Below are 22916 nucleotides of genomic sequence, written 5' to 3' on the forward strand. Positions count from 1 at the left end.
ATCTTTGGCAAAGATACTGGAGCACCAACAAGGGACTGGTTATCAGGACAGTATTCTTGCCAAAGATATTGCTTGTGGAGGAGTATCCGCCCTTGTTTAACAATAGGAGTGACCCTGCCAATTGATCACCTGCATTATAAACTTAAATGTAACATTCTGATTTTAAAAATGCAAATATTAAAATACCATTAAGTAATATCATTACCATTAAAAAGCCATTTCAAAAAACAATTGTGAATTATTTCACAACCTTTGTCTTACTTGTGAATCATAAGAAGTGGTATGTAGCCATTTCTGGCAACTATCACACTGCATCTGAAAGTATATACATGGAATCATAGTCACTGAGGAACATACAGAAAGAGCTTGACGTGAGAGCTGAGATATATATATATATATATATATATATATATATATATATATATATATATATATATATATATATATATATATAATGTATGTATTCCACAAATCAACTAAGATAATTTCTAACAGAGTACTTATTTACCTTTTTATCCAAATAACTTTTGAAATATAATGTATACCAAAAGAGTAGTTGTGTGATTTTTCCTTTCTCTATTTACAGATATATGGGGGAGAGGGGGAGTCAACAAACCGGTTTCAAACCAAGTGTAAAACAACGTTCATACATTTGATGGTTGGCCATCATTTTACTCATGGCTATGTGCACATATGCGGTATGTTATATATTTTCACAAATTACTCTTATGATTCACACATGAGTAAAACAGACGCTGTGAAAGAATTTACAATTGGTCTTTTATAAGTGAAAGTTGTTTTGAACACACTACCTATTATGGTTGGGGAGATACAGCCATTTTACGCATACCAGATAGGCTATGTGCGGTGTGTTATTGGTTTTCACAAATCATTCTTATGATTCGCAAGTAAAACCAAGGTTGTGAATCATCATGTGAGAGTTGATTTGAAAACGCTGGCTGTTGTGGTTGGACCGATACAGCTCTTTGCATGCATGTCTGGCAGCGCAAGTCGAAAATCAAACTCGTATCAAACGTCAATCTGACTTTCTGGATGTTCACTTGCACTGGTAATTCCAGGAGAGCCAGTTCGACGACTAAATCTCTCAGGCAGCTGATGTGTTTGTTTATTTTGTTTGAGTTTGGTTTGACACAGCAACACTACCCAGCCCGCGGCTTCATTGGCAGGTGCAGCGCAACATTGGGGAAGGAGTTCCTAGGCGTCGCCCTGGCCAGAATCAGATGCGCTCGGATCAGGGCTCAATTCAAAAAACAAATCGCGCAAATAATCATAACATTAGTAGACACAACTAGTAGTATCTAACACAACGAAACATAATTACGTAATCAAAAATAAAGTGCAAAAGCCCATAATGGGTAAATAATAAATATAAGCAATACACATATACAATACAATACACACAATACATAATAAAGCAACACACACAATTAACATGTAGCCACTGCCATCTCCTGTGACAGTTTTTGGTAAGGCTGAAATGAATCCCACAGAAATGTGCATAAACACGACTATGAAAGCCCATGTACCTCTTGGCTGGTATGATGACGTCGTCAGAGCCAGGGCGTGGGAGAGGGCGCGGCGCCCTGCCGGTATAAACTGCGTCGTCCTGGGGTGAGACTGGACTGGATTTCTGGACGAGCCGCCGATATCTGATCGAGATGCCTCTAACTTTCGAGCTGTGTCCTGGCAGGATGGTTGGTGGCCACCACCCGTGTTTCATCATCGCAGAAATCGGGCAGAACCACCAGGGAGATATTGAGATTGCTAAGCAAATGATCCGAATGGCCAAGGTAAAGTTAAAAAGAAGCTTGAGTGATAGATATGGTGATGGGAGATGACTGATAGATTGATAACAATCTGCATAAACAAATATCAGTTGCTTACAGTTTCTGAAATTTAGCGCATTTTCTATCCACTGTGTACTGACGAAATTAAATGGATCAGATTTTGTTAATGCTTAAATGCATTCAATAATTAGTTTATATGCCGCTGATAACTCACCAAAATAGGTACGGACCGTCATTAAAATGTTGCGGAGGAAAGAATATGGAATCTTTATTTATTCGAATTGAAACATTACGGATTAAATCTTATGCATGATCGGTGTATATTTAAATTTGGCCATAAAAAGTATGTGTATGAAGAAAATACATTCTGAGTTTGTTCAAGGACAGCACAACTTTGTGTTAAAATTGACCAAATACACAATAATGTGTATTTTTAACGCAATTCTGTGTGGGGAAAAACATATGAATGTGTTAAAAATACTCAGTATTGTGTTACAAATACACAATATTGTGTATTTACTTGGGTAAAGTTTAACACACAGTTGTGTCGTCCTTGAACAAACTCAGAATGTGTTAAATGTAACGCATTCGTTCTAAGAGTGTAGGCTACTGATAAGGGGGTATATCAGTGAGATCCAATGTATCCAAAAAACACACGTATATATTTCGATTAATTTAAAATACAAGTAGTCATTTTTTTTTAATTCAACTTTTTACATAAATTATTTTGATTATCAAACGAATAAAAGTATTCCAGGTTTTCATAGGCAAAATGACTGGACACGGAGATGCCAATTGTTAGGCTACTCACCTCCGAGTTCAGAGGTTTCTGAAGCTATGACATACCTGCGGCCCACGACCACCCCTCCCCCAAAACATTATACAAAATAACAAGAAGTATATTATGACTTCTGCTTCTTTCTTATCAATGTGTTACTTCCTTAATACATTGTCGTTATGCATTCATTTCATTATATTGCAATTTTTTAACTAAAATGTAACATTTGTGGCTTGTAATTGTGGTAATAGTGGTCTTGCGGGTGTGCGTCCTAATACATTTAGGTTTCTGATCACTGCCATAAGGGAACCTGATACTCAACCATTACACAATCGCAGACGGAATATCGGAAACAGACATTAAGCAATTATACATACATGCATAAGAATACATAGCCCAGAGAAATACTACAGCATGAAAACGAGTTCAATTGTATATTTTATTTTGATTTAATTTTTTCTAAATAATAAAAAAACCGTCTCTAAAGATGTAACAATTGGTACGGCACCGCAGAAAGTTACCTTGACGTTTAATGATACAGACATGAATGAGAAGAGCTGTATCTGCCCAACCACAACAGCTAGCTTTTTCACATTTACTTTCACTTGAAGAAGACCAATTATGCATTCTTTCACAGCCTTTGTTTTACTTGTGAATCATAGGAATAATTTGTGAAAATCTATAACATACCGCACATAGCCATGCGTAAATGACCGTATCTCCCCAACCATAATAGTTAGCTTTTTCAAACCATCTGTAAAGTAAAGAAGTATATACTTAAAAGAGTTTGCATTCTAGTTGCGTTTATCTGCAAAGGTGTTGCAGATCTTGGTGACAGGTTAAACTGGTTAGGGTAGAAAGGTGTGGATTATTATTAGTAGTAGTAATAGTAGTAGTAGTATTATAAGGCCTATTCATTATTATTATTTATTTATTGCCTGACGCCCTTATCCAGGAATAGCCTACATTTACTTAACCTACTATTATAGCAATTCTAGAATTCAAGATGGGTTTAGCTAAATTTATGGTGATCTTTGATTCAGTTACTACCTCTATTCAAGAAAGACTATTGAAGACAAACATTGGGTCTATGAAACAAGCCCAGCATTCCTCACACTTTCTGGGGGACTGTGTGTAAAATAGCCTAAATCAACCAATCTGGAAAGACTATGATCACCTGATTGGCTGTAATATTCAACGTGGCAGTGAGGAGTATTTTCATCAAGGTATTTTTTGCTTTTATGTGCATACAAATATAAAAACAAATTAATATAAGCTATATATTTTTCTATATACCTTTGCCTATTTTTCTTGATTTTTGAATTGTTAAAAAACAATGATATCATCTGTCACCTCTTGAATCAAATTTAAACAAATATAATGGCATGTTTAGTCTAGTTGCTGGAAATAATTTAAGTTACAGGCATTTCGGGTGAACGGAAACCTTGCATGAATAGTTGCCCTGCCAGTTTGCTTAGAAATATTTGGTGTCTTGTGTATCTGTTTTATTTATTTCTAACTTTGTCTTTTTTTCTTAGGAATGTGGAGCTGACTGTGCCAAGTTCCAGAAGAGTGAACTGGAACACCGATTTAACAGAAGTGCTCTAGAACGTCCTTACAACTCCAAGCACTCCTGGGGGAAGACATACGGGGAGCACAAGCGGCACCTGGAATTCAATCATGAACAGTACAGGGAACTGCAGAAATATGCAAATGAGACTGGAATATTCTTTACTGCCTCTGGCTGGGATGATGTAAGACTTTTTTTAATTACTCTTAAGCATTGTAGAGTAAACAAATAAAGGAAAAACAGCTCCCTTTGCTGAATTTCTTCAATGGCTTTTTCCTAAACACATACAAAGCAAAGTTTTGCAAGTTCTGGATTCATTGAGACAAAATGAGTCTTATTTGACAATGTAGCACCTTTATATTCTCGGGTAATTGAACAGAAAAGCTTCAGAAAGAGAGAAGGATGTGTGACTGAATCTGATTTAACTTCCACACTTAATTTTAAAACTCAGACTATCATGAGAAAGATTTATAAATACACCTCCCTCTCTCTCATATATAAAATGTGTGTTATGCTGAGCCTTTTTCACAAATATCAAAATGTTCTTGCTTCTTACAGATGGCAGTTGATTTTCTACAGGAGATTAAGGTTCCATTTTTAAAAATTGCATCGGCAGATTCAAACAACCTCCAATACTTAGAAAGAACTGCTAAAAAAGGTAGGTGACCAAAGCATTAGGTGAAGTTAGTGGCCCTATATGCATCTTATTCAATAACAACTACCCTGTACATTATACTGTTTAATAATAAATACAGGAAAGTTTAAAAACTAACTAATTAAGCAAACAAATTACCTCACAATTTAATATTATGTTTTTCATGTTCTTATTTCCATCAAAAGTTTTAAATATTGTACTTGAGATGTGTAACAAAAGATTGCTATTGATGTTGACATCTAAACAAACAAACAAACAAACAAGAAAAACTCTTTGGCAGTTTCACTAAATATTAAGAGAAAATGAAATATTTCAGGAAGGGCTGGAAGGTTCACTTGTGCGGTTTAAATACAAGGCAAGATTAAAACATGGATCCACAGAGCAGTTTGCTAGGCAGTCAGTGTGGTGTTGAATAATAATGATGCATAGTCTATGAGCTGATGCGTTATAGTCTTGGAAAATGTATCTGTCACTGTGTAAGTAAAGCATTAATGCTTTATGATGGTATCTAAATAGGATTATGACACTCTTAAATCTGCAATCAGGTGACTCTGCAATTAGGTGATACAAATTATTAACTTCTCATTGTGCCATTGCATACTTTTTTGAGTGAAAAGAAAGTTTAATTGAAAGCAAATCTAATTTGTTGAGTTGTTTTTGTATTTTTGAAAGCAACTCAACCAATGAGATCTATTTCTTTTCATGTTATGTTAATAGAAAGCAGTTTAAGAAAAATGCATAATTAATTATCAGGTAATTATAGCACTGAGGGCTGCTTGTGACAACAGTTATGAAAGTAGGCAGTCCTATACAGCTTTATCTCTCTCATATATACACTACCGGATGAACAATTGGACATAAAAATAAATCATGGAATCGTTTTGTTTAACAAAATTGAAATGGGGGGGTTGGGGGGATACTTGGTCGGAGTAGGAATATAAAATCTCAGAAAATATTGACAATTATGACACATTCTGAACCAGGCAGTCTACTGATCAAAACTCTGTTTACAGTGTACTAATACACAATGATTTTACATAATTGGATCTGAACTTCTCTGTGCTTGATAGAACATCAAATGATATTTGCAAAGAAATCCGATCGAAACAGAGTAATCTGTGACCATCTGAATGAGACCCCACCTGGAGCAGACTGTGTGTTTACCCCCTGGGCTCTGAATGATGGCGGGCAACATGGAAATTATAAATCAGATGTGTTTGAGAATGAAACGCGCTGTAGCCAAGAGAATAAGCTTTCAAACGATGTGCGCATTGTAGGAATACAGTGTAACTTCTATGCACAGGAACTGTGCATAACACTGCCAAATATTGCTGAAGAGGGTGTAGTAACACCATATATAATTATTTGAACATTGAAGTATATATTATTTTTCAGTTTTTGGTAACATAAACTTTTTTATAACATCTGGCAGTTTACCAATTTCCTTTGTACCATTTCTAAAACTTTTGACTGGTAGTATATATTCATAGAATGTATGTATATGTGTACATAGATAGAAGAGAGAGTGCATATTCTGAGTCAGAATAAAAAACAATAGTCTTGGTAAAAAAACAAATCTCAATAAGAAAATGTCTAAAAAAACTTCCAGTCTCACTCAACATTTTAATAAAAGGAAACCTTTAACAGAATTCAAATCAAAGACAGCAGCTTTACATGAAACTTACAGAAGGCCTATACCAACAACTGGACGATAATTGTCAACAATTTTTAAACAACATCATGCATGACACAAAATATGCACCAGTTGATATAATGGAAGATAATAATGTTGGAAAACAAATAGAACAGTATACAGCCCCATTATTAGTGAGTGACCCTGGATACATAAATAATACATAATGTGTCCTGGGTCTATTTGTTTACTGTTAACACAATGGCTGGTGTATTCCTCTACAATCAAGTGAAATCATGAGTGACTGCCAACAGAGACAGTACAAAGGTGTCATCATGGCTAAGTCAGTCTGAGTGTTCCCCCATCATAGTAACGAGTATGAAAAGAGCATGGAAGCGGATTTAAGGCTGAAATGTCATAACCCTGCAAATTGCCAAGATAAAAGGCTGATTTGCCAAAGAGAAGAAAAACAGCAGAAAGTATTTGACAGACTTTCAGCAATCATTCAGTTCTTGCCAGGACACCTTCTTGCTTTTGTCTGTTGCTTGCTGCTTTGATCCAATCATGGAGGAGCATCAGGAGCAGCAATGCATGATCACTAAGCGAGCAAATATATTCCAAACAAGCTTATCCAGATGTTGTCAGATCAAGTAAGACATGACATTATGACTGATTTGAGTAAAAATAGCAAATATTTATGATTTGTTACTGAAGCAGCTCTCAAGTTCAAAACAAATTCCACATTTTAAGTTTTATTGTTGTCGAATACACAAAAGGTAGGCATCTTACAGAAGCATTTCTGATCAAAACTGCAGAGGCAGTTTCTCTCCAGAAACCATCAAATGACCACAGCACCACAAGATGCTGAAACAGCACTAGATCTGGAACAGCAGTTTCAAGATATGGACACCTTACTTAGGGAAAGGACATCATACTTGGCTATGATGAACATGAAATACCTTGTTTTTTTGGTCCACAGTAAGCAACATCTCCATCTCCGACAGTCTAAAACCACCAGTGCTAGACCTGTTTACAGACTTCCTCTTAGCTGGTTTAATAGTACAAGAGAAACAAGTAATTATTCATGTTTTAGAGTTACCTAATTCTCAATATGTTGCAAGAATTGGGAAAGAAATATCTCAAACATCTTGCGCAATAAGGAAGCCACAGTCTTGTGGTTAACAACAATTAGCATCTGGAAATTCAGAATTCAGACAGAGAAATGCAGACAAAGATGACAAGACAGGATAGGCAGAGTTATTTAATATTAAAAGTAAAAAATGTATTAAACTTGATAAAACTCCTCTTCAAATAGTAATACAGAATTAAGTGTGCATAGTGCTTCAACAAAATGACCTCACTCCTTCTGTGTGTGCAAATATTAAATTTTTGTTGACTATATATATATATATAATCTCACCTAGATGGTAAATCACGTCTGGACTAACCAGTTTCTACTAACTACTGTCATGGAACACAAGACATTGCTGCAAGCAAAACTACAAATATATACCGATCAGCCATAACATTATGACCACCTGCCTAATTTTGTGTAGGTCCCAAAACAGCCCTGACCCGTCGAGGCATGGACTCCACTATACCTCTGAAGGTGTGCTGTGGTATCTGGCACCAAGACGTTAGCAGTAGATCCTGTCCTGTAAGTTGCGAGGTGGGGCCTCCATGGATCAGACTTGTTTGTCCAGCACATCCCACAAATGCTCGAATGGATTGAGATCTGGGGAATTTGGTGGCCAAGTCAGCACCTTGAACTCGTGATTCATCAGACCAATCCACCTTCCTCCATTGCTCCGTGGTCCAGTTCTGATGTTCATGTGCCCATTGTAGGCGCTTTCGGCAGTGGACGGGTCAGCATGGGCACCCTGACTGGTCTGCGGCTACGCAGCCCCATACGCAACAAACTGCGATGCACTGTGTGTTCTGACACCTTTCTATCAGAACCAGCATTCACTTTTTCAGCAATATGAGCTACAGTAGCTCGTCTGTTGGATCGGACCACACGGGCCAGCCTTCGCTCCCCACGTGCATCTGTGAGCCTTTGCCACCCATGACCCTGTCGCCGGTTCACCGCTTTTTCTTCCTTGGACCACTATTGATAGGTACTGACCACTGCAGACCGGGAACACCCCACAAGAGCTGCAGTTTTAGAGATGCTCTGACCCAGTTGTCTAGCCATCACAATTTGTCAAAGTCACTCAGATCCTTACGCTTGCCCATTTTCCCTGCTTCTAACACATCAACTTTGAGGACAAAATGTTCACTTGCTGCCTAATATATCCCACCCACTGACAGGTGCCATAATAACAAGATTATTAGTGTTATTCACTTCACCTGTCAGTGGTCATAATGTTATGGCTGATTGGTGTAAACACAACAGTGTGAATACAAAACATTAAGGTGGATGTCCCAAGGTGGCTTTTATTTAAAATATGAATAAAATAAACATGATCAAGTACAATCTTTAAGATAATAGAATAGTCTGTAAACTCTTTTACACATCTAAAAATAGCATGTAAAATGAAATATATTTATAATTGCCAGAATTCATACAGTAGAACTATTGCAAAGCTTCCCTTTTATGAACACATTTTTAAATGCATGAATATCTGGCCAACCCAGATGGTATGGTTGCTAGTAGCTTATTGATCCAAGAGGGTTGTAGTCATCTTTTCCAGCACACTGTTTTCACACTTGACAGCCTCTTAAGTTAGCATACAGACAGCTCTGTGTGATGGTTTACAACTTAATTCTGTGTTGTTTTCTTAATAGGATACAACCGGTGTAAACAGGGTTGTGGGAAATGGCCCACACGCTGATTAACTTGTTTCTTGCAGGATCCCAGTGAATCGGCTTCCACATTATGGCTTGGTAGTTTGTTCCACACACCCACAACTCTGCAGTCGTGAGAGAAGAAGTGGGGGAACTGAAAAAGGGAAACCTTCAAAATAATGCAAGTCTGTTTATAGCCAGTCCATTAAAAATATAGGTACTGTTGTACTGTGTTTCTAATGCACTGATTTAAAATGCATTATTGTAGGGTGGTGTAGAGCACATTTTAAATGATAATGATTATTATTATTTAAATATAATGTTTTGTGCTTTCTCATCCTGCACACATGTATGGCAAAACCCATCCTTAGGGATAAAATACATTACTTGTAACAAGCACAAATATTTAAAGGATTTTTATTAATTTTTTAATTAATTGTTAAACACATATATACTCAATATAAAACAGATAGAGACTGGAATTTAACAATCAGTTAAGCATTTATATGAACCGTATATGTAATCTCAGATTTTGTATTTTTTCATATTATAAATGATTACCAATCAAGGTTTTAGAGACTTTCTCGGGGGTCAAAATCATGGCAGTTGAAGTAAAATATGAATGCTCTCAGCAGTTATTTGGTTCCACATCTTAAAATTAGTCACAGTTTTCTACTGGTACCACAGAAAAAAAAGAAAACGTGTTACATGAATATCTCTTCATAATCTGTTTAATGTCTTTAAGATATAGTGTCTTTTTTTGTTTTTTGTTTTTACTTCTTTATTGTATTTACAGCTGGTTAATGTGGTGAGAACATTGGCCGTTCTAAAGTTTATGGAATCAGAACCATGCAGAACAGGTTTGCGTGACCTTTGACCCCAGACACAGCAATGTGTTTAGCCACTCACAACAAGACTTGCTATAGACAATAACCATAATATTTCTATTTAAATCTATAGATTGGATAGTGTTACACTAATATAATATTATTATTAATAATAATAATGGTAATAATAATAATAATAATAATAATAATAATAATAATAATAATAGTATTAATAATAGTATTAATAATTGATGTTCCCATTTTAATAGAGCATCTTAAAAAGCTAACTGGCTACCAGTAGTACATATAGCAGTGAAAATGTAAAAATGTAGATGTTCCAAGATTCTGTTTAATACACTTGCTGATTCAATTTAAGGAGGAACAAAGTAAACTAATATTAGTATTCAACCTCTAAATAAAACAGTTTTAATTAACCAATTTAAAAAATATTGTAAAAAACGCTGGACAGACAGGGCAACAATATGTGAACTCCAATGATTTTCAGTATAAACATGTAATTATAATTATTCACATATTTAATTATCCCTATTTAGTATCATAGATATTTATTAAAATTATAAAATTTGATTGGTACTGACACAAATTTAAGTACTTTGGGATTGAAATTACTTTGGGAAAATATAAGAAAGTCTTTAGTTGCTAGTAGTCTTTTATTATCTGAGTTCATAAATTCTATAGGTTCTCAGTGAATCAGCTTCCAAAATACATCTTGCTATTTTGTATGTACTCACAATTCTGTCTAAAGAAGGGCTTCCTATTCTCAGACCTGAATGCCCAAGTAATTGGTTTCCATTTATATATCTCCTGATCTGTGTATGTGTATTAAGTTTAAAGTTATAGATTTTTTTGGATTTGTAAACCTCCTGTTTTAATATTGTACCTCACCTAAATCTTCAAAATGCTGTTTGTACCGAGCAAAAAAGATTCCGTCCATAATGTGTAGATGCAGTACATTTAGTTGAATTAATATTAACTCTTCTTTCTTGTCACCTTAACCAATATGTCTAGATTGCTGACCAATGACACTAAGAATAAGTGATTCTTAAAATAGTGACACCAATACTTACCATAGTTAAGAAGGAATTGTATCATCAGGAATGTTAGCTATATGGTGGAATATTTGATTAGGAGACAGCATCTACGTGAAACTTGATAATGGGCTACAGCCTCATAAAATCATGCAGAAGTTATTTTATATTTGTGTTTGTAAACTTTAGTCACTGCTTTTTATATAGATAGATATATAGATAGACTATATGCTATATATAGGATTCAGAAACATATTTAATAGATGTAATTTAATACAATGTATTTAATAGAAGTTGTATATGTATATCTAAACAAGAGGTTATAAGGATGTTGTGTTTACATTATCTGTCAGAAAAGACAATAAGCAAATCCCTGCTTTGGGTTTTTTGCAGGAATTCCGATGGTGGTGTCCAGTGGGATGCAGTCAATGGAGACAATGCGTCGAGTTTACCAGACAGTGAAGGAGCACAACCCCAACTTCTGTATCCTGCAGTGCACCAGCGCATACCCACTGGAGCCAGAGGACGTTAATCTGCGTGTCATTGCAGTAAGGCGTTCCCATCAAGACATTATAGAAGTACTAGATAGTCAATCTACATGGGGCTCCTGGTTAGTTAAAAGGACTTCCCTGGTGTGCAGGGTGTGTCTAAGGACTGGATTAGCTGGTCTTGAATCCAGGCGATGTCATTGTCAGCTTTGGTCAGGGTGAAGCAGGCTGCAAATAACGTGGTTCTGTGTACATGAGCAACATCTCTAGCTTCTCAGGTGCCTATTCGGCCTGCATCCATATTGGGCAGAAAAAATAACTGGAGATAAACATTTTTTAAATGATCTTGGTCTCTGCATGTCCGATCTTTGTTTGAGCTTTAACATCCGTGGTCAACTTTTGGTCTTTTCTCCATCTCTAATAAACCAGACTCTTTTTTCATGCAGTCAGTCTTACAAGAACCAATGTGATCACCCTTATCTACTCCGATAGCCACTTTAACATGCAGACCTTCAACCCCCACCAATAGGTGCCTAGAGAAGCATGTATGAGCGGACTGGACTCAGGTTGAAAAGAAACTGTAAAAACGGTTTCAAAATGTTCAGAATTTCTTTATATTTTATTTTTGAAGGAGTACCAGAAGGAGTTTCCTGATATTCCTATTGGTTACTCGGGTCATGAGTCAGGAATTGAAATCACTGTGGCAGCAGTGGCTCTGGGGGCCAAAGTGGTGGAACGTCATGTGACACTGGACAAGAGCTGGAAAGGCAGTGACCATTCGGCCTCTCTGGAGCCTCAGGAGCTGAAAGACCTGGTGACTGCCATCCGCACAGTGGAGAGGGCCCTGGGGTCTGGCATCAAGAGGATGCTGCCCTGTGAGACATCCTGTCATAGCAAGGTAAGATAGGCTGTTTTAATCTGTTTTAAGCACTCTGTGGCAACTTTGCAAATGGATTGGATTAATTGATTAGTTGATTAATTGATGGTTTCCAACTCGTGCAATGTTTGACACATCGTCTTTCTTCTTTCCAGCTGGGCAAGTCTGTGGTGGCCAAGAAGGCGATTGCAAAGGGTACGGCGCTGAGCCTGGACATGCTGGCAGTGAAGGTGGCTGAACCCAGGGGCGTGGCTCCAGAGGAGATCTTCCAGCTGGTGGGGAAGAAGGTCACAGTAGACATTCCTGAAGATGAAAGTATCACTGCAGAAATGGTGGCCAGTTGTGGGAAGAAGGTTTGATACTGAACCCTACTGACTACTCTTACAAGAGCTTATGGTTTCCAGTTTCAAAACAGAGGAGTGAAGGAGTTTACTGCACCTTCTGCTCTATGTAATTATCTTTATTAGAAAAGTATAGAAACATATTGTATTAATATATTGCAATATTCAAAAATGTCCAAAAGAAAAATCTATTTCATACATATAGGTACGTGTCAAATGGACTGAAATATATTTACATATACATTTATAGATTTACCAAACAAATGCTAACCTTTTTATTTGTATTAGTTTTTATACTGCAATATACTTATAGAATATACATTTAGCATATTTTGAGGTGTACTATTTTGTAAATTGTTTACTGGTCATAAGGGATTGCATATATAAAATGAATGCTATTGGGCTTTTATTCTGTGCAGTGTAATATAATTCTTAGAGTGTTTTATTTTCTTGTTCAGTTCATTAAAATTCAGTTAAAACAGACTCTCATTCTTCTTGATTGCATTGATGCCTTCTCTGAAGGTTAATTAAATGCCATACTTGGCATATGAATCAGTGAGTAAACCGTACATGTTTCGTGCTGTGGTTTTATTATTAACATGAATTATGTAATTGCTTTATTGTTGATAAACATGTGTGATGACAGTGACAGTCACATCCACTTAAAGTAGAACTTAGTCACCTGGGGGCAGTAATATTTTATGTTTCTTTAACACGCTCAAATCAGATAACAAAATCTGTTGAATCAACTGTTGCTGATAGAGTAAGAATAGATTCACTTTTCACCTCCAAGAACAAATAGAATGTGAGAAAACCAGGTAAAAGTTTGTCAAAATGTGTAGTAGTAGTTGTAAAGAACACATATAAGACACCATCTGTTCACAACCTTACACGTTATTATTCCTCCTCCTAAACCCCTCTTCTAGGCTGTGCATACATCCTGATCAAGAGGGATTAACCCCTTAGTTGCCTACTAACACAGTGTCTACATTAAAAATGGAGTGAGTAAAAGTCTTACTGGTTAGTCATTTTAATTTTGTACAAACAGAATATACTGTGCATTTTTAAAAGCACCAGGTAATAATAACACATAGCAGAACCCAGTGTAAAGTACTTTTAATATTCTTTTTTCAGGTGTGTCTCTAGGATAATTACCTTTTCAAAAAAAAGAAAGACAGTTCATATAGCTAAACACCAGAATATCTGGAAAACAGATAATGTAAGATATTCTAAGGTACAGCATCATTTGCTATGATGACAGATGCTGTCTCATTCCAAGCCTGTAGTTTAACAATGTAATATCCCTTTATAGTATGCATCTATGTCAATAGATCAAGTTTATTGAATTCTTGTGTTCACCAGGGCAGAAGGGGACCCATTTCCTGAAGGTCACAGTCAACTCAGTGAGCAAACTGCTAGTCTGTGCAATCCATGTGTCAGCAGGCTCATTGTGTATGTAAGCATTTTACGGTGAGGTAATCCCTGTGATTGCAGTAGAATGTATACATTTACCACATCTGGAAAATGAATACATACATAAAAATAGATGTGTTTAGATATGATGGTCGGATAAAAACGTTTAAAACAAAGAAAGGAGGAGAAGACGTCGGAACACCACAGAGCAAGATGGCCGTAATACCACGCTACCTGTTGCCCACCTAGACTGAGTTCACGGGTCTGTCTCAGATTGGGCATCTGGCAAAAAAGGAAATAAAGTCACAAATTCTGTACAACCAAATTGACAAATAACTTTAAGTAAAATTTTCATAAACTGACTGGTCTCAATTCTGCATTTAGAAAACTTTTATTATTATTGTAAGAGGAAACGGGGAAAAAAGGCTGATTTGTTTTTTTAAGTAGCTCTTAAGCTCCAAATCCACTTAAATGCATTATTGAATTCATTTAAGGTTTGAATTCCTTAAGTCAGGTATTGTTGCTCAAGCTGTGATAAAATAAATACGTCTTGACCACGTTGTGTTATGTACGTCCATCACATGCAATTAGCGTACCGTAATGTCACATAAAGCTGCGCATGAGAATTCACAACATAACCAGGAGGAGTGCACATTAAGGCTGCGTCCCAAATCGCACACTCGCTCCTACACCCTTCAACAAGTGTGCACTTCGCCTGGCGTTGTGCTGACGCCACAGAGTGAGGAGGGTTTCGGGCAGAGGTAACCAATCTGGTTCTGTCTGGACCTCGACACACTTCTCTGTAATAATTGTTGCATTAAAGCAGCTGGGAAGGTAGCGCCCCATACTACTGTGTGTTCTCCCAACACGTACGTTATATAAATCACCTCAAGGTACTCAGCCAATCAAAGCCAATGTTTACAGTGCCTGTGAGGAGACTGACGTCAGAGAGAGGCAGGAGAGAAGTGCAAGCGGAGCGAGAGGAGAAGTGATAGAATGGCGTGTGCAAAAGCCCAGCTTCTGGTGTATTAGATTTACCACACAGAGAAGAACACATTCTGTGAACACCACTCGAGACACAAGAGGAAAGCCAAATTATCATTTAGAGATATCTGTAATTCATTTAAAGATATCTGCAAATCATTTAGAGATATCTTCAAATCACTTCCTGTGGGTTAATGACAATTCGTCGTCCCCATCATTATATATTCTCCACTTGAGCATTTGTAACCATGAGTGCATTAACTTATTGTAGACTCATAGAACACACGTATGTGTATATATAGTATTATTATTATTATTATTATTATTTTGTTATTCCTTCATTTAAGCGTTAAATTCAGTGCATATTCAATGCCTTCTTCTTATTCTTATTATTGATTTCTTACATTAAGTTTGGCTGAATTCGAATAATGATCGACTCTAACTGGATATTAATGAGTGAATTTGCCTTGCTGTCTAATTTGCTACTAGTTCATGTTCCCTCAACCGTGTTATTGAAACGCAATTCTAATTAGGATAATTTAAAATCCTTATTAATCGCCTTCCAATTATTATTTCTTAGCAGACGCCCTGATCCAGGGCGACTTCCAAAATATAATATAGTAGGCTATATATATATATATATATATATATATATATATATATATATATATACACACACACACACCTATTTTGTATTATGTATTATAATTAATGTTTTTACTCGATACATTTATTTGAAACAATAACCCCAATAACTACGTTTTATACAATTAGTCACGACAGCTGCACGGCACTTAATATAGGTTTCATGCAAAAGCTGTATGTCAGGTGGCGCAGTGGTTTGGAAATAGCACTATATACCTAGTGATAAAATATATAATTTCCTGCAATTAAACGGTATCAGAGTAGAAATAACAATTGGAAGGCGATTAATAAGGATTTTAAATTATCCTAATTAGAATTGCGTTTCAATAACACGGTTGAGGGAACATGAACTAGTAGCAAATTAGACAGCAAGGCAAATTCACTCATTAATATCCAGTTAGAGTCGATCATTATTCGAATTCAGCCAAACTTAATGTAAGAAATCAATAATAAGAATAAGAAGAAGGCATTGAATATGCACTGAATTTAACTCTTAAATGAAGGAATAACAAAATAATAATAATAATAATAATAATAATAATAATAATAATAATACTATATATACACATACGTGTGTTCTATGAGTCTACAATAAGTTAATGCACTCATGGTTACAAATGCTCAAGTGGAGAATATATAGTAATGGGGACGACGAATTGTCATTAACCCACAGGAAGTGATTTGAAGATATCTCTAAATGATTTGCAGATATCTTGAAATGCATTTAGAGATATCTCTAAATGATAATTTGGCTTGCCATACATAAAGAAGAAGCTGGTCTCTATCACCTCAGATGGGCCCCCTGACATGATAGGAAGAGAGATAGGAGCTGTGGCATGGCTGGATGGATATTGTTGCATATTTATTTTACCTCATGTTTAATGTGTCTGCATTGAAAATGTGCAATAAATATTGTTTAAATGTTATTGAAATGTAGTACTTTGTTTATTAGCTATGTATATACAAGAACTACATATGCCCCCAAATAATAGCACATGTTAGACATTTTAATGGTTTGGACAGGGGAGAAAAGGTTAGTCCCTGGAGCTCTTTGAATTGTAATTGCGCACCCCTGGTGTAGGGTGTAGGGTGAAGCTAAAAGAGCACCCAATGGGACACACTTCAGCGTCAGCATTCAACGCTTTTGCCTTTGAACAAAAAAGTATTTAATAAAAATCATAATACAAATAATAATAATTAGTAGGTGATATTAACAAACAATGTATTTCCCAGTTTTATATAGGCTACTGCTTCAGTAATTAACTCATTGATAGGGGGCCAAAAAAAATTTGGCTGAACTTTCTAATCATATATTTAAATCATGATTATATAATAATTGTATGTGACCTATCTATGTATTGCAAATTCCTTGATACATAATATAACAATTTCTACAACTGTCTAGCTGGCATTACATTTTCACACACCCGCCGCTGCTATATTTTCCCAGGTGACGTGTCTCCGTCCTTAACGCACAGAGTTCTGGGACTTCAGCGCTAAAACACTTCCGCATAAGTGTGCGCTTTTGTACACGCCGTCGAAGGGAACACTGAAGGGACAAACAGGGCGATTAGGCTCCTTCACTCGCTCCTTGAGGGATTGGGGAGGGGACGAGGGAGCAAGTGTGCGATTTGGGACGCAGCCTAAATGTTTATATCCGTTCGGAAGAAAGTAATAGTCTCTCTAAATCTTATTAAGTGTCTAATAAGCGCAGTACGTGATGTCTGTATAATAAAATTCAAGAATATCACATTGTGTATTTGCGTCACTTTGCCTGTGTTTTACGGCACTGATGCAGGATATGTGATTTACTCCACTTCCTGCTGCTGAATGGAAAGCTGTGCCAGCGGATGCACAATTCCTAGAATAACACTAATTCATTCACTTCATCAGAAATACCGTTATTATAGTTGTCGAAATGCCTCTTAAATTTGAGCTGTGTCCTGGCAGGATGATCGGTGGTAGTCATCCATGTTTCATTATCGCTGAGATTGGGCAAAACCACCAGGGAGATATTGAGATAGCAAAGAAAATGATCCGGATGGCCAAGGTAAAACTATTTTTAGTAACCATTAATTTAAAGCATTGATATTTTTCTCAGGAGAAGAAGGCAGAAAATATGTTATATATTATTATTATTATTATTATTATTATTATTATTATTATTATTATTATTATTATTTTAGTGTATGCATTCACCCAATTTCATATTAAGCCGGTAAGCAAGGTTATATTGACATAGCATAGCATGGTTTGCATAGTCCTGTTCAGGATGCAAAATGTTTCTTAATAATTAACCTAATGTAACAGTATACGTATTATGTTGTATAACGTAGATCATTGTATCCAGTTGCAACAAGCAAGATATGGTTAAGTTGTTGCAATTTATATCACGTTCTGTGAAATTAGAATCCCTTTGATGTTCGTTTGATTGTATTCACTGATGTTATTTCAAGTTTGCATGATTTTCATTAAACCTTTGTCGAATGTATGACTTTTTGCAACCTGTTTTAAAATATCTGTTTGGTATATGTTTACGGTGATTCTAAATATTTACATATTTATGTTCCGCTTAAGTATCTGAAAAGAACGAGTGCAATTTTGAGAAACTTGGCCTTGTACTTTCTGACAGTTTCAGGGTCTATTCTGGTATCGTGCAGTCAAAACATGAAATATTTCAACTCAATATTTATAATATCAACAAAGTAAAAAAGGGAAGCACTATGATGAGCACTGCTCTTACTGAATGCTTTGTTGCTGTGGCAACAGTATGCAGAATAAAGCTCACAAAGCTACACAAGGAAACCTGCTTCAGATGCATAATGATGTCTTGTGTGTAGGACAGTGGAGCGGATTGTGCCAAGTTCCAGAAGAGCGAACTGGAACACAAGTTTAACAAAAGAGCCCTGGAGCGACCCTACACCTCTGAGCACTCCTGGGGGAAGACTTACGGAGAACACAAGCGCCACCTGGAGTTCAGTCATGAGCAGTACAGGGAGCTGCAGAAATATGCAGAAGAGATCGGCATCTTCTTCACTGCTTCAGGAATGGACGAGGTAAGAAATCCTGAGACATGGGTCCCTTAGAAAGCATTTTCACAGTTTGTAAGTCCAGTTGAAGGGATTTGCATGATCTCTTACATATATTACATGCTGGCTTCCAAGAAACAGAGAGAAACTGTTACTCAAATTAACATTATTATCTATAGTGATATAGCTTTTGTGTCATATTATGTTGGCACACATAGGTTGTGCATGTACCTCATGAACATTGTATCTGATACAATGCAAATTATATATATTTAAAAACATTTTTTAAACAATACTGCTTTTTGTACAAGCCAATGAAAAATTCATTCCAGCTATAGGCTTTACAAAACATTACTCTGCCCATACTGCCCATGGAGTTATTCTGTGCCTTAGCAATTGTGTAATTCAAAATATATATTTTTTTAATGTTGTTTCCTACAGATGGCAGTTGAATTTCTTCATGAACTTAATGTTCCTTTCTTCAAAGTGGGTTCAGGAGACACAAATAACTTTCCTTATTTAGAAAAGACTGCCAAAAAGGGTAAGAAACAAATTTTGTCAGATCATGATAAGATCGAGGAAGATGTATTAACAAAAGAACTTTAATTTTAACACCTATATTCAAACTACAGAACATACTCTAGAGAGATTATAAAATAAATTATGACATGCAATAATTTGTTGAAAGGATCAGATACATTCCCACTGGTAACATGCCCAGAAATCCTAGAATCGGAAACATTCAATATATATAAATGATGGGTTCTGTGGATATTGTGTTAAAACTGTTAGAAAGCACATTAAGAAGACGAAAATCCTTCTTCTGCCTTCTCTGCAGGCCGTCCGATGGTGGTGTCCAGTGGGATGCAGTCAATGGAGACAATGCGTCGAGTTTACCAGACGGTGAAGGAGCACAACCCCAACTTCTGTATCCTGCAGTGCACCAGCGCATACCCACTGGAGCCCGAGGACGTCAATCTGCGTGTCATTGCAGTAAGGCGTTCCCATCAAGACATTTTAGAAGTACTAGTTAGTCAATCTGCATGGGGCTCCTGGAGATACAAAATACATTTTTAAAATAAGTACATCAATTCCAGTTTGTTTCTTTCAGACCTTATCTTGGTCTCTGAATCTCTTTGTTTTAGTTTTAGTATCTGTGGTCTCAGTCTCTAACACTGCCAGACTCTCTCTTCATGCAGTCAGTCTTACAAAAAGAAATGTGGTGCCCTAGAAAAGCATGTATGAGTGGACTGGACTCAAGTTGAAAAGAAACTGTAAAAACGGTTTCAAAATGTTCAGAATTTATTTTTTCTTTATTTTTGAAGGAGTATCAGAAGGAGTTTCCTGATATTCCTATTGGTTACTCGGGTCATGAGTCAGGAATTGAAATCACTGTGGCGGCAGTGGCTCTGGGGGCCAAAGTGGTGGAACGTCATGTGACACTGGACAAGAGCTGGAAAGGCAGTGACCATTCGGCCTCTCTGGAGCCTCAGGAGCTGAAAGACCTGGTGACTGCCATCCGCACAGTGGAGAGGGCCCTGGGGTCTGGCATCAAGAGGATGCTGCCCTGTGAAAAGCCTTGTCATGACAAGGTAAGACAGGGAATGTGTTTGAATGGGGAACAAAAAAAAAAGTCTGCAACTTTTTAATAATTAAGCATTGTAGAAAAGTATTTAAAATTGTTACAACTATAAATTTATGTTCCCGACAAAGGAGAACCATCTCAAATCACCCATGTAATGCCATGCCTTCTTTCCTTAGTGTCTGGTGTTTTGCAACCCTCACTTACCTACTATGACCCACTCAAGGTGGGAAGTGTCATCTGAACCTCCAAATTAAAACTCAGTTTCCATTTGCTTCCTGTTTTCCAGCTGGGCAAGTCTGTAGTGGCCAAGAAGGCCATTCCCAAGGGCACAGAACTGAGCCTGGACATGCTGGCAGTGAAGGTGGCCGAGCCCAAGGGAGTGCCTCCAGAGGACATCTTCCAGCTGGTGGGCAAGGAGGTCAATGTAGATATAGAGGAAGATGACAGCATCACTGAAGATGTGATTGAATACTATGGAAAGAAAATTAAATGCTGACAGCTTTCATAGCCTGAAGATAACTATATAAAAAAGTAAACCAATTCCTTTGATAAAGGACGTGGGATTGAAGAAGGCACTTATGAGTCGATCCAAGGATGTTGTAGGTATTGTGTAGTAAAAAAGGGCTGTTCTTGGAATATTTATTATTATTGCTTCCAGTGATTTTGATCAGGGGGTTACAAATGTGGGTTTAACTGTGACTCTAGCACCAGACAAAAGTTTCTATACATTTCATACTCTACTGCCCAACTGCTTTATATAGCAGTGTATAAAATAAATTACATCTTATATCTAACATCTCTGATTTGCTCTATCTGCACTACACAAGATACTACTACAGCTTTGACTGAGGGGAGCTAGTACATTGGGATTGTCCTAAAGGCTCTTCTAAAAAAAACATGAAAAGAATGTATGGGCACTAGATTTATTCAAGGTTGAAATTGTAGGGGGCAAACATTCATGTTTGTCATGTTTAATTTTGTTTAAAGCAGTTGTACCAAAAGATGGGGGGATACTTCTTTCATCACTCTGCCTTATATGTCAAATGGTTTATTTTGTATTGATAAATAAAAACATACTTAAAACAGGTTGTGCTCAAGTTGTATGTCCAAAGGCTTTAGCAACACATGCAGAATAAGTGCTTGGGTTGACTTCTTGTTTCTTCTTGTTTTCATCTTCCTCTTAATGATCACTAGCCAATACTAGAATACTGCTGAACTTGCTGCTATAAGATCTGAGCCAATTAGTACATACATCATGAGTTGAACAGTGGTGTCTTGCAGTGAGGGAAAAAGTATTTGATCCCCTGCTGATTTTGTACGTTTGCCCACTGACAAAGAAATGATCAGTCTATAATTGTAATGGTAGGTGTATTTTAACAGTGAGAGACAGAATAACAACAACAAAATCCAGAAAAATTAATTTCAAAAAAGTTATACATTGATTTGCATGTTAATGAGGGAAATAAGTATTTGATCCCCTATCAATCAGCAAGATTTCTGGCTCCCAGGTGTCTTTTATACAGGTAACGAGCTGAGATTAGGAGCACTCTCTTAAAGGGAGTGCTCCTAATCTCAGCTCGTTATCTGTATAAAAGACACCTGTCCACAGAAGCAATCAATCAATCAGATTCCAAACTCTCCACCATGGCCAAGACCAAAGAGCTGTCCAAGGATGTCAGGGACAAGATTGTAGACCTACACAAGGCTGGAATGGGCTACAAGACCATCGCCAAGCAGCTTAGTGAGAAGGTGACAACAGTTGGTGCGATTATTCGCAAATGGAAGAAACACAAAATAACTGTCAGTCTCCCTCGGTCTGGGGCTCCATGCAAGATCTCACCTCGTGGAGTTTCAATGATCATGAGAACGGTGAGGAATCAGCCCAGAACTACACGGGAGGATCTTGTTAATGTTCTCAAGGCAGCTGGGACCATAGTCACCAAGAAAACAATTGGTAACACACTATGCCGCGAAGGACTGAAATCCTGCAGCGCCCGCAAGGTCCCCCTGCTCAAGAAAGCACATGTACAGGCCCGTCTGAAGTTTGCCAATGAACATCTGAATGATTCAGAGGAGAACTGGGTGAAAGTGTTGTGGTCAGATGAGACCAAAATCGAGCTCTTTGGCATCAACTCAACTCGCCGTGTTTGGAGGAGGAGGAATGACCCCAAGAACACCATCCCCACCGTCAAACATGGAGGTGGAAACATTATGCTTTGGGGGTGTTTTTCTGCTAAGGGGACAGGACAACTGCACCGCATCAAAGGGACGATGGACGGGGCCATGTACCGTCAAATCTTGGGTGAGAACCTCCTTCCTTCAGCCAGGGCATTGAAAATGGGTCGTGGATGGGTATTCCAGCATGACAATGACCCAAAACACACAGCCAAGGCAACAAAGGAGTGGCTCAAGAAGAAGCACATTAAGATCCTGGAGTGGCCTAGCCA

At 37.1% G+C, this 22916-nt stretch overlaps 2 protein-coding genes across 2 annotated transcripts; both read left to right on the top strand.

Moving 5' to 3' along the window:
- Window positions 1–1623: 1623 nt before the first annotated feature.
- LOC136766635 (sialic acid synthase) lies at window positions 1624–13296 on the top strand. Its single transcript, XM_066720241.1, has 6 exons — window positions 1624–1811; window positions 4125–4340; window positions 4715–4814; window positions 11501–11655; window positions 12227–12493; window positions 12628–13296. Exons 1-6 carry the CDS (start codon window positions 1680–1682, stop codon window positions 12829–12831), a joined length of 1074 nt encoding a protein of 357 aa, XP_066576338.1. The 5' UTR covers window positions 1624–1679; the 3' UTR covers window positions 12832–13296.
- A 4082-nt stretch (window positions 13297–17378) lies between these two features.
- Window positions 17379–21555, top strand: LOC136766636 (sialic acid synthase). Its single transcript, XM_066720242.1, has 6 exons — window positions 17379–17905; window positions 18696–18911; window positions 19326–19425; window positions 19723–19877; window positions 20210–20476; window positions 20756–21555. Exons 1-6 carry the CDS (start codon window positions 17774–17776, stop codon window positions 20963–20965), a joined length of 1080 nt encoding a protein of 359 aa, XP_066576339.1. The 5' UTR covers window positions 17379–17773; the 3' UTR covers window positions 20966–21555.
- Window positions 21556–22916: the final 1361 nt, after the last annotated feature.

This window comes from Amia ocellicauda, chromosome 13 (assembly GCF_036373705.1).
Source record: "Amia ocellicauda isolate fAmiCal2 chromosome 13, fAmiCal2.hap1, whole genome shotgun sequence".
NCBI lineage: Eukaryota > Metazoa > Chordata > Actinopteri > Amiiformes > Amiidae > Amia > Amia ocellicauda.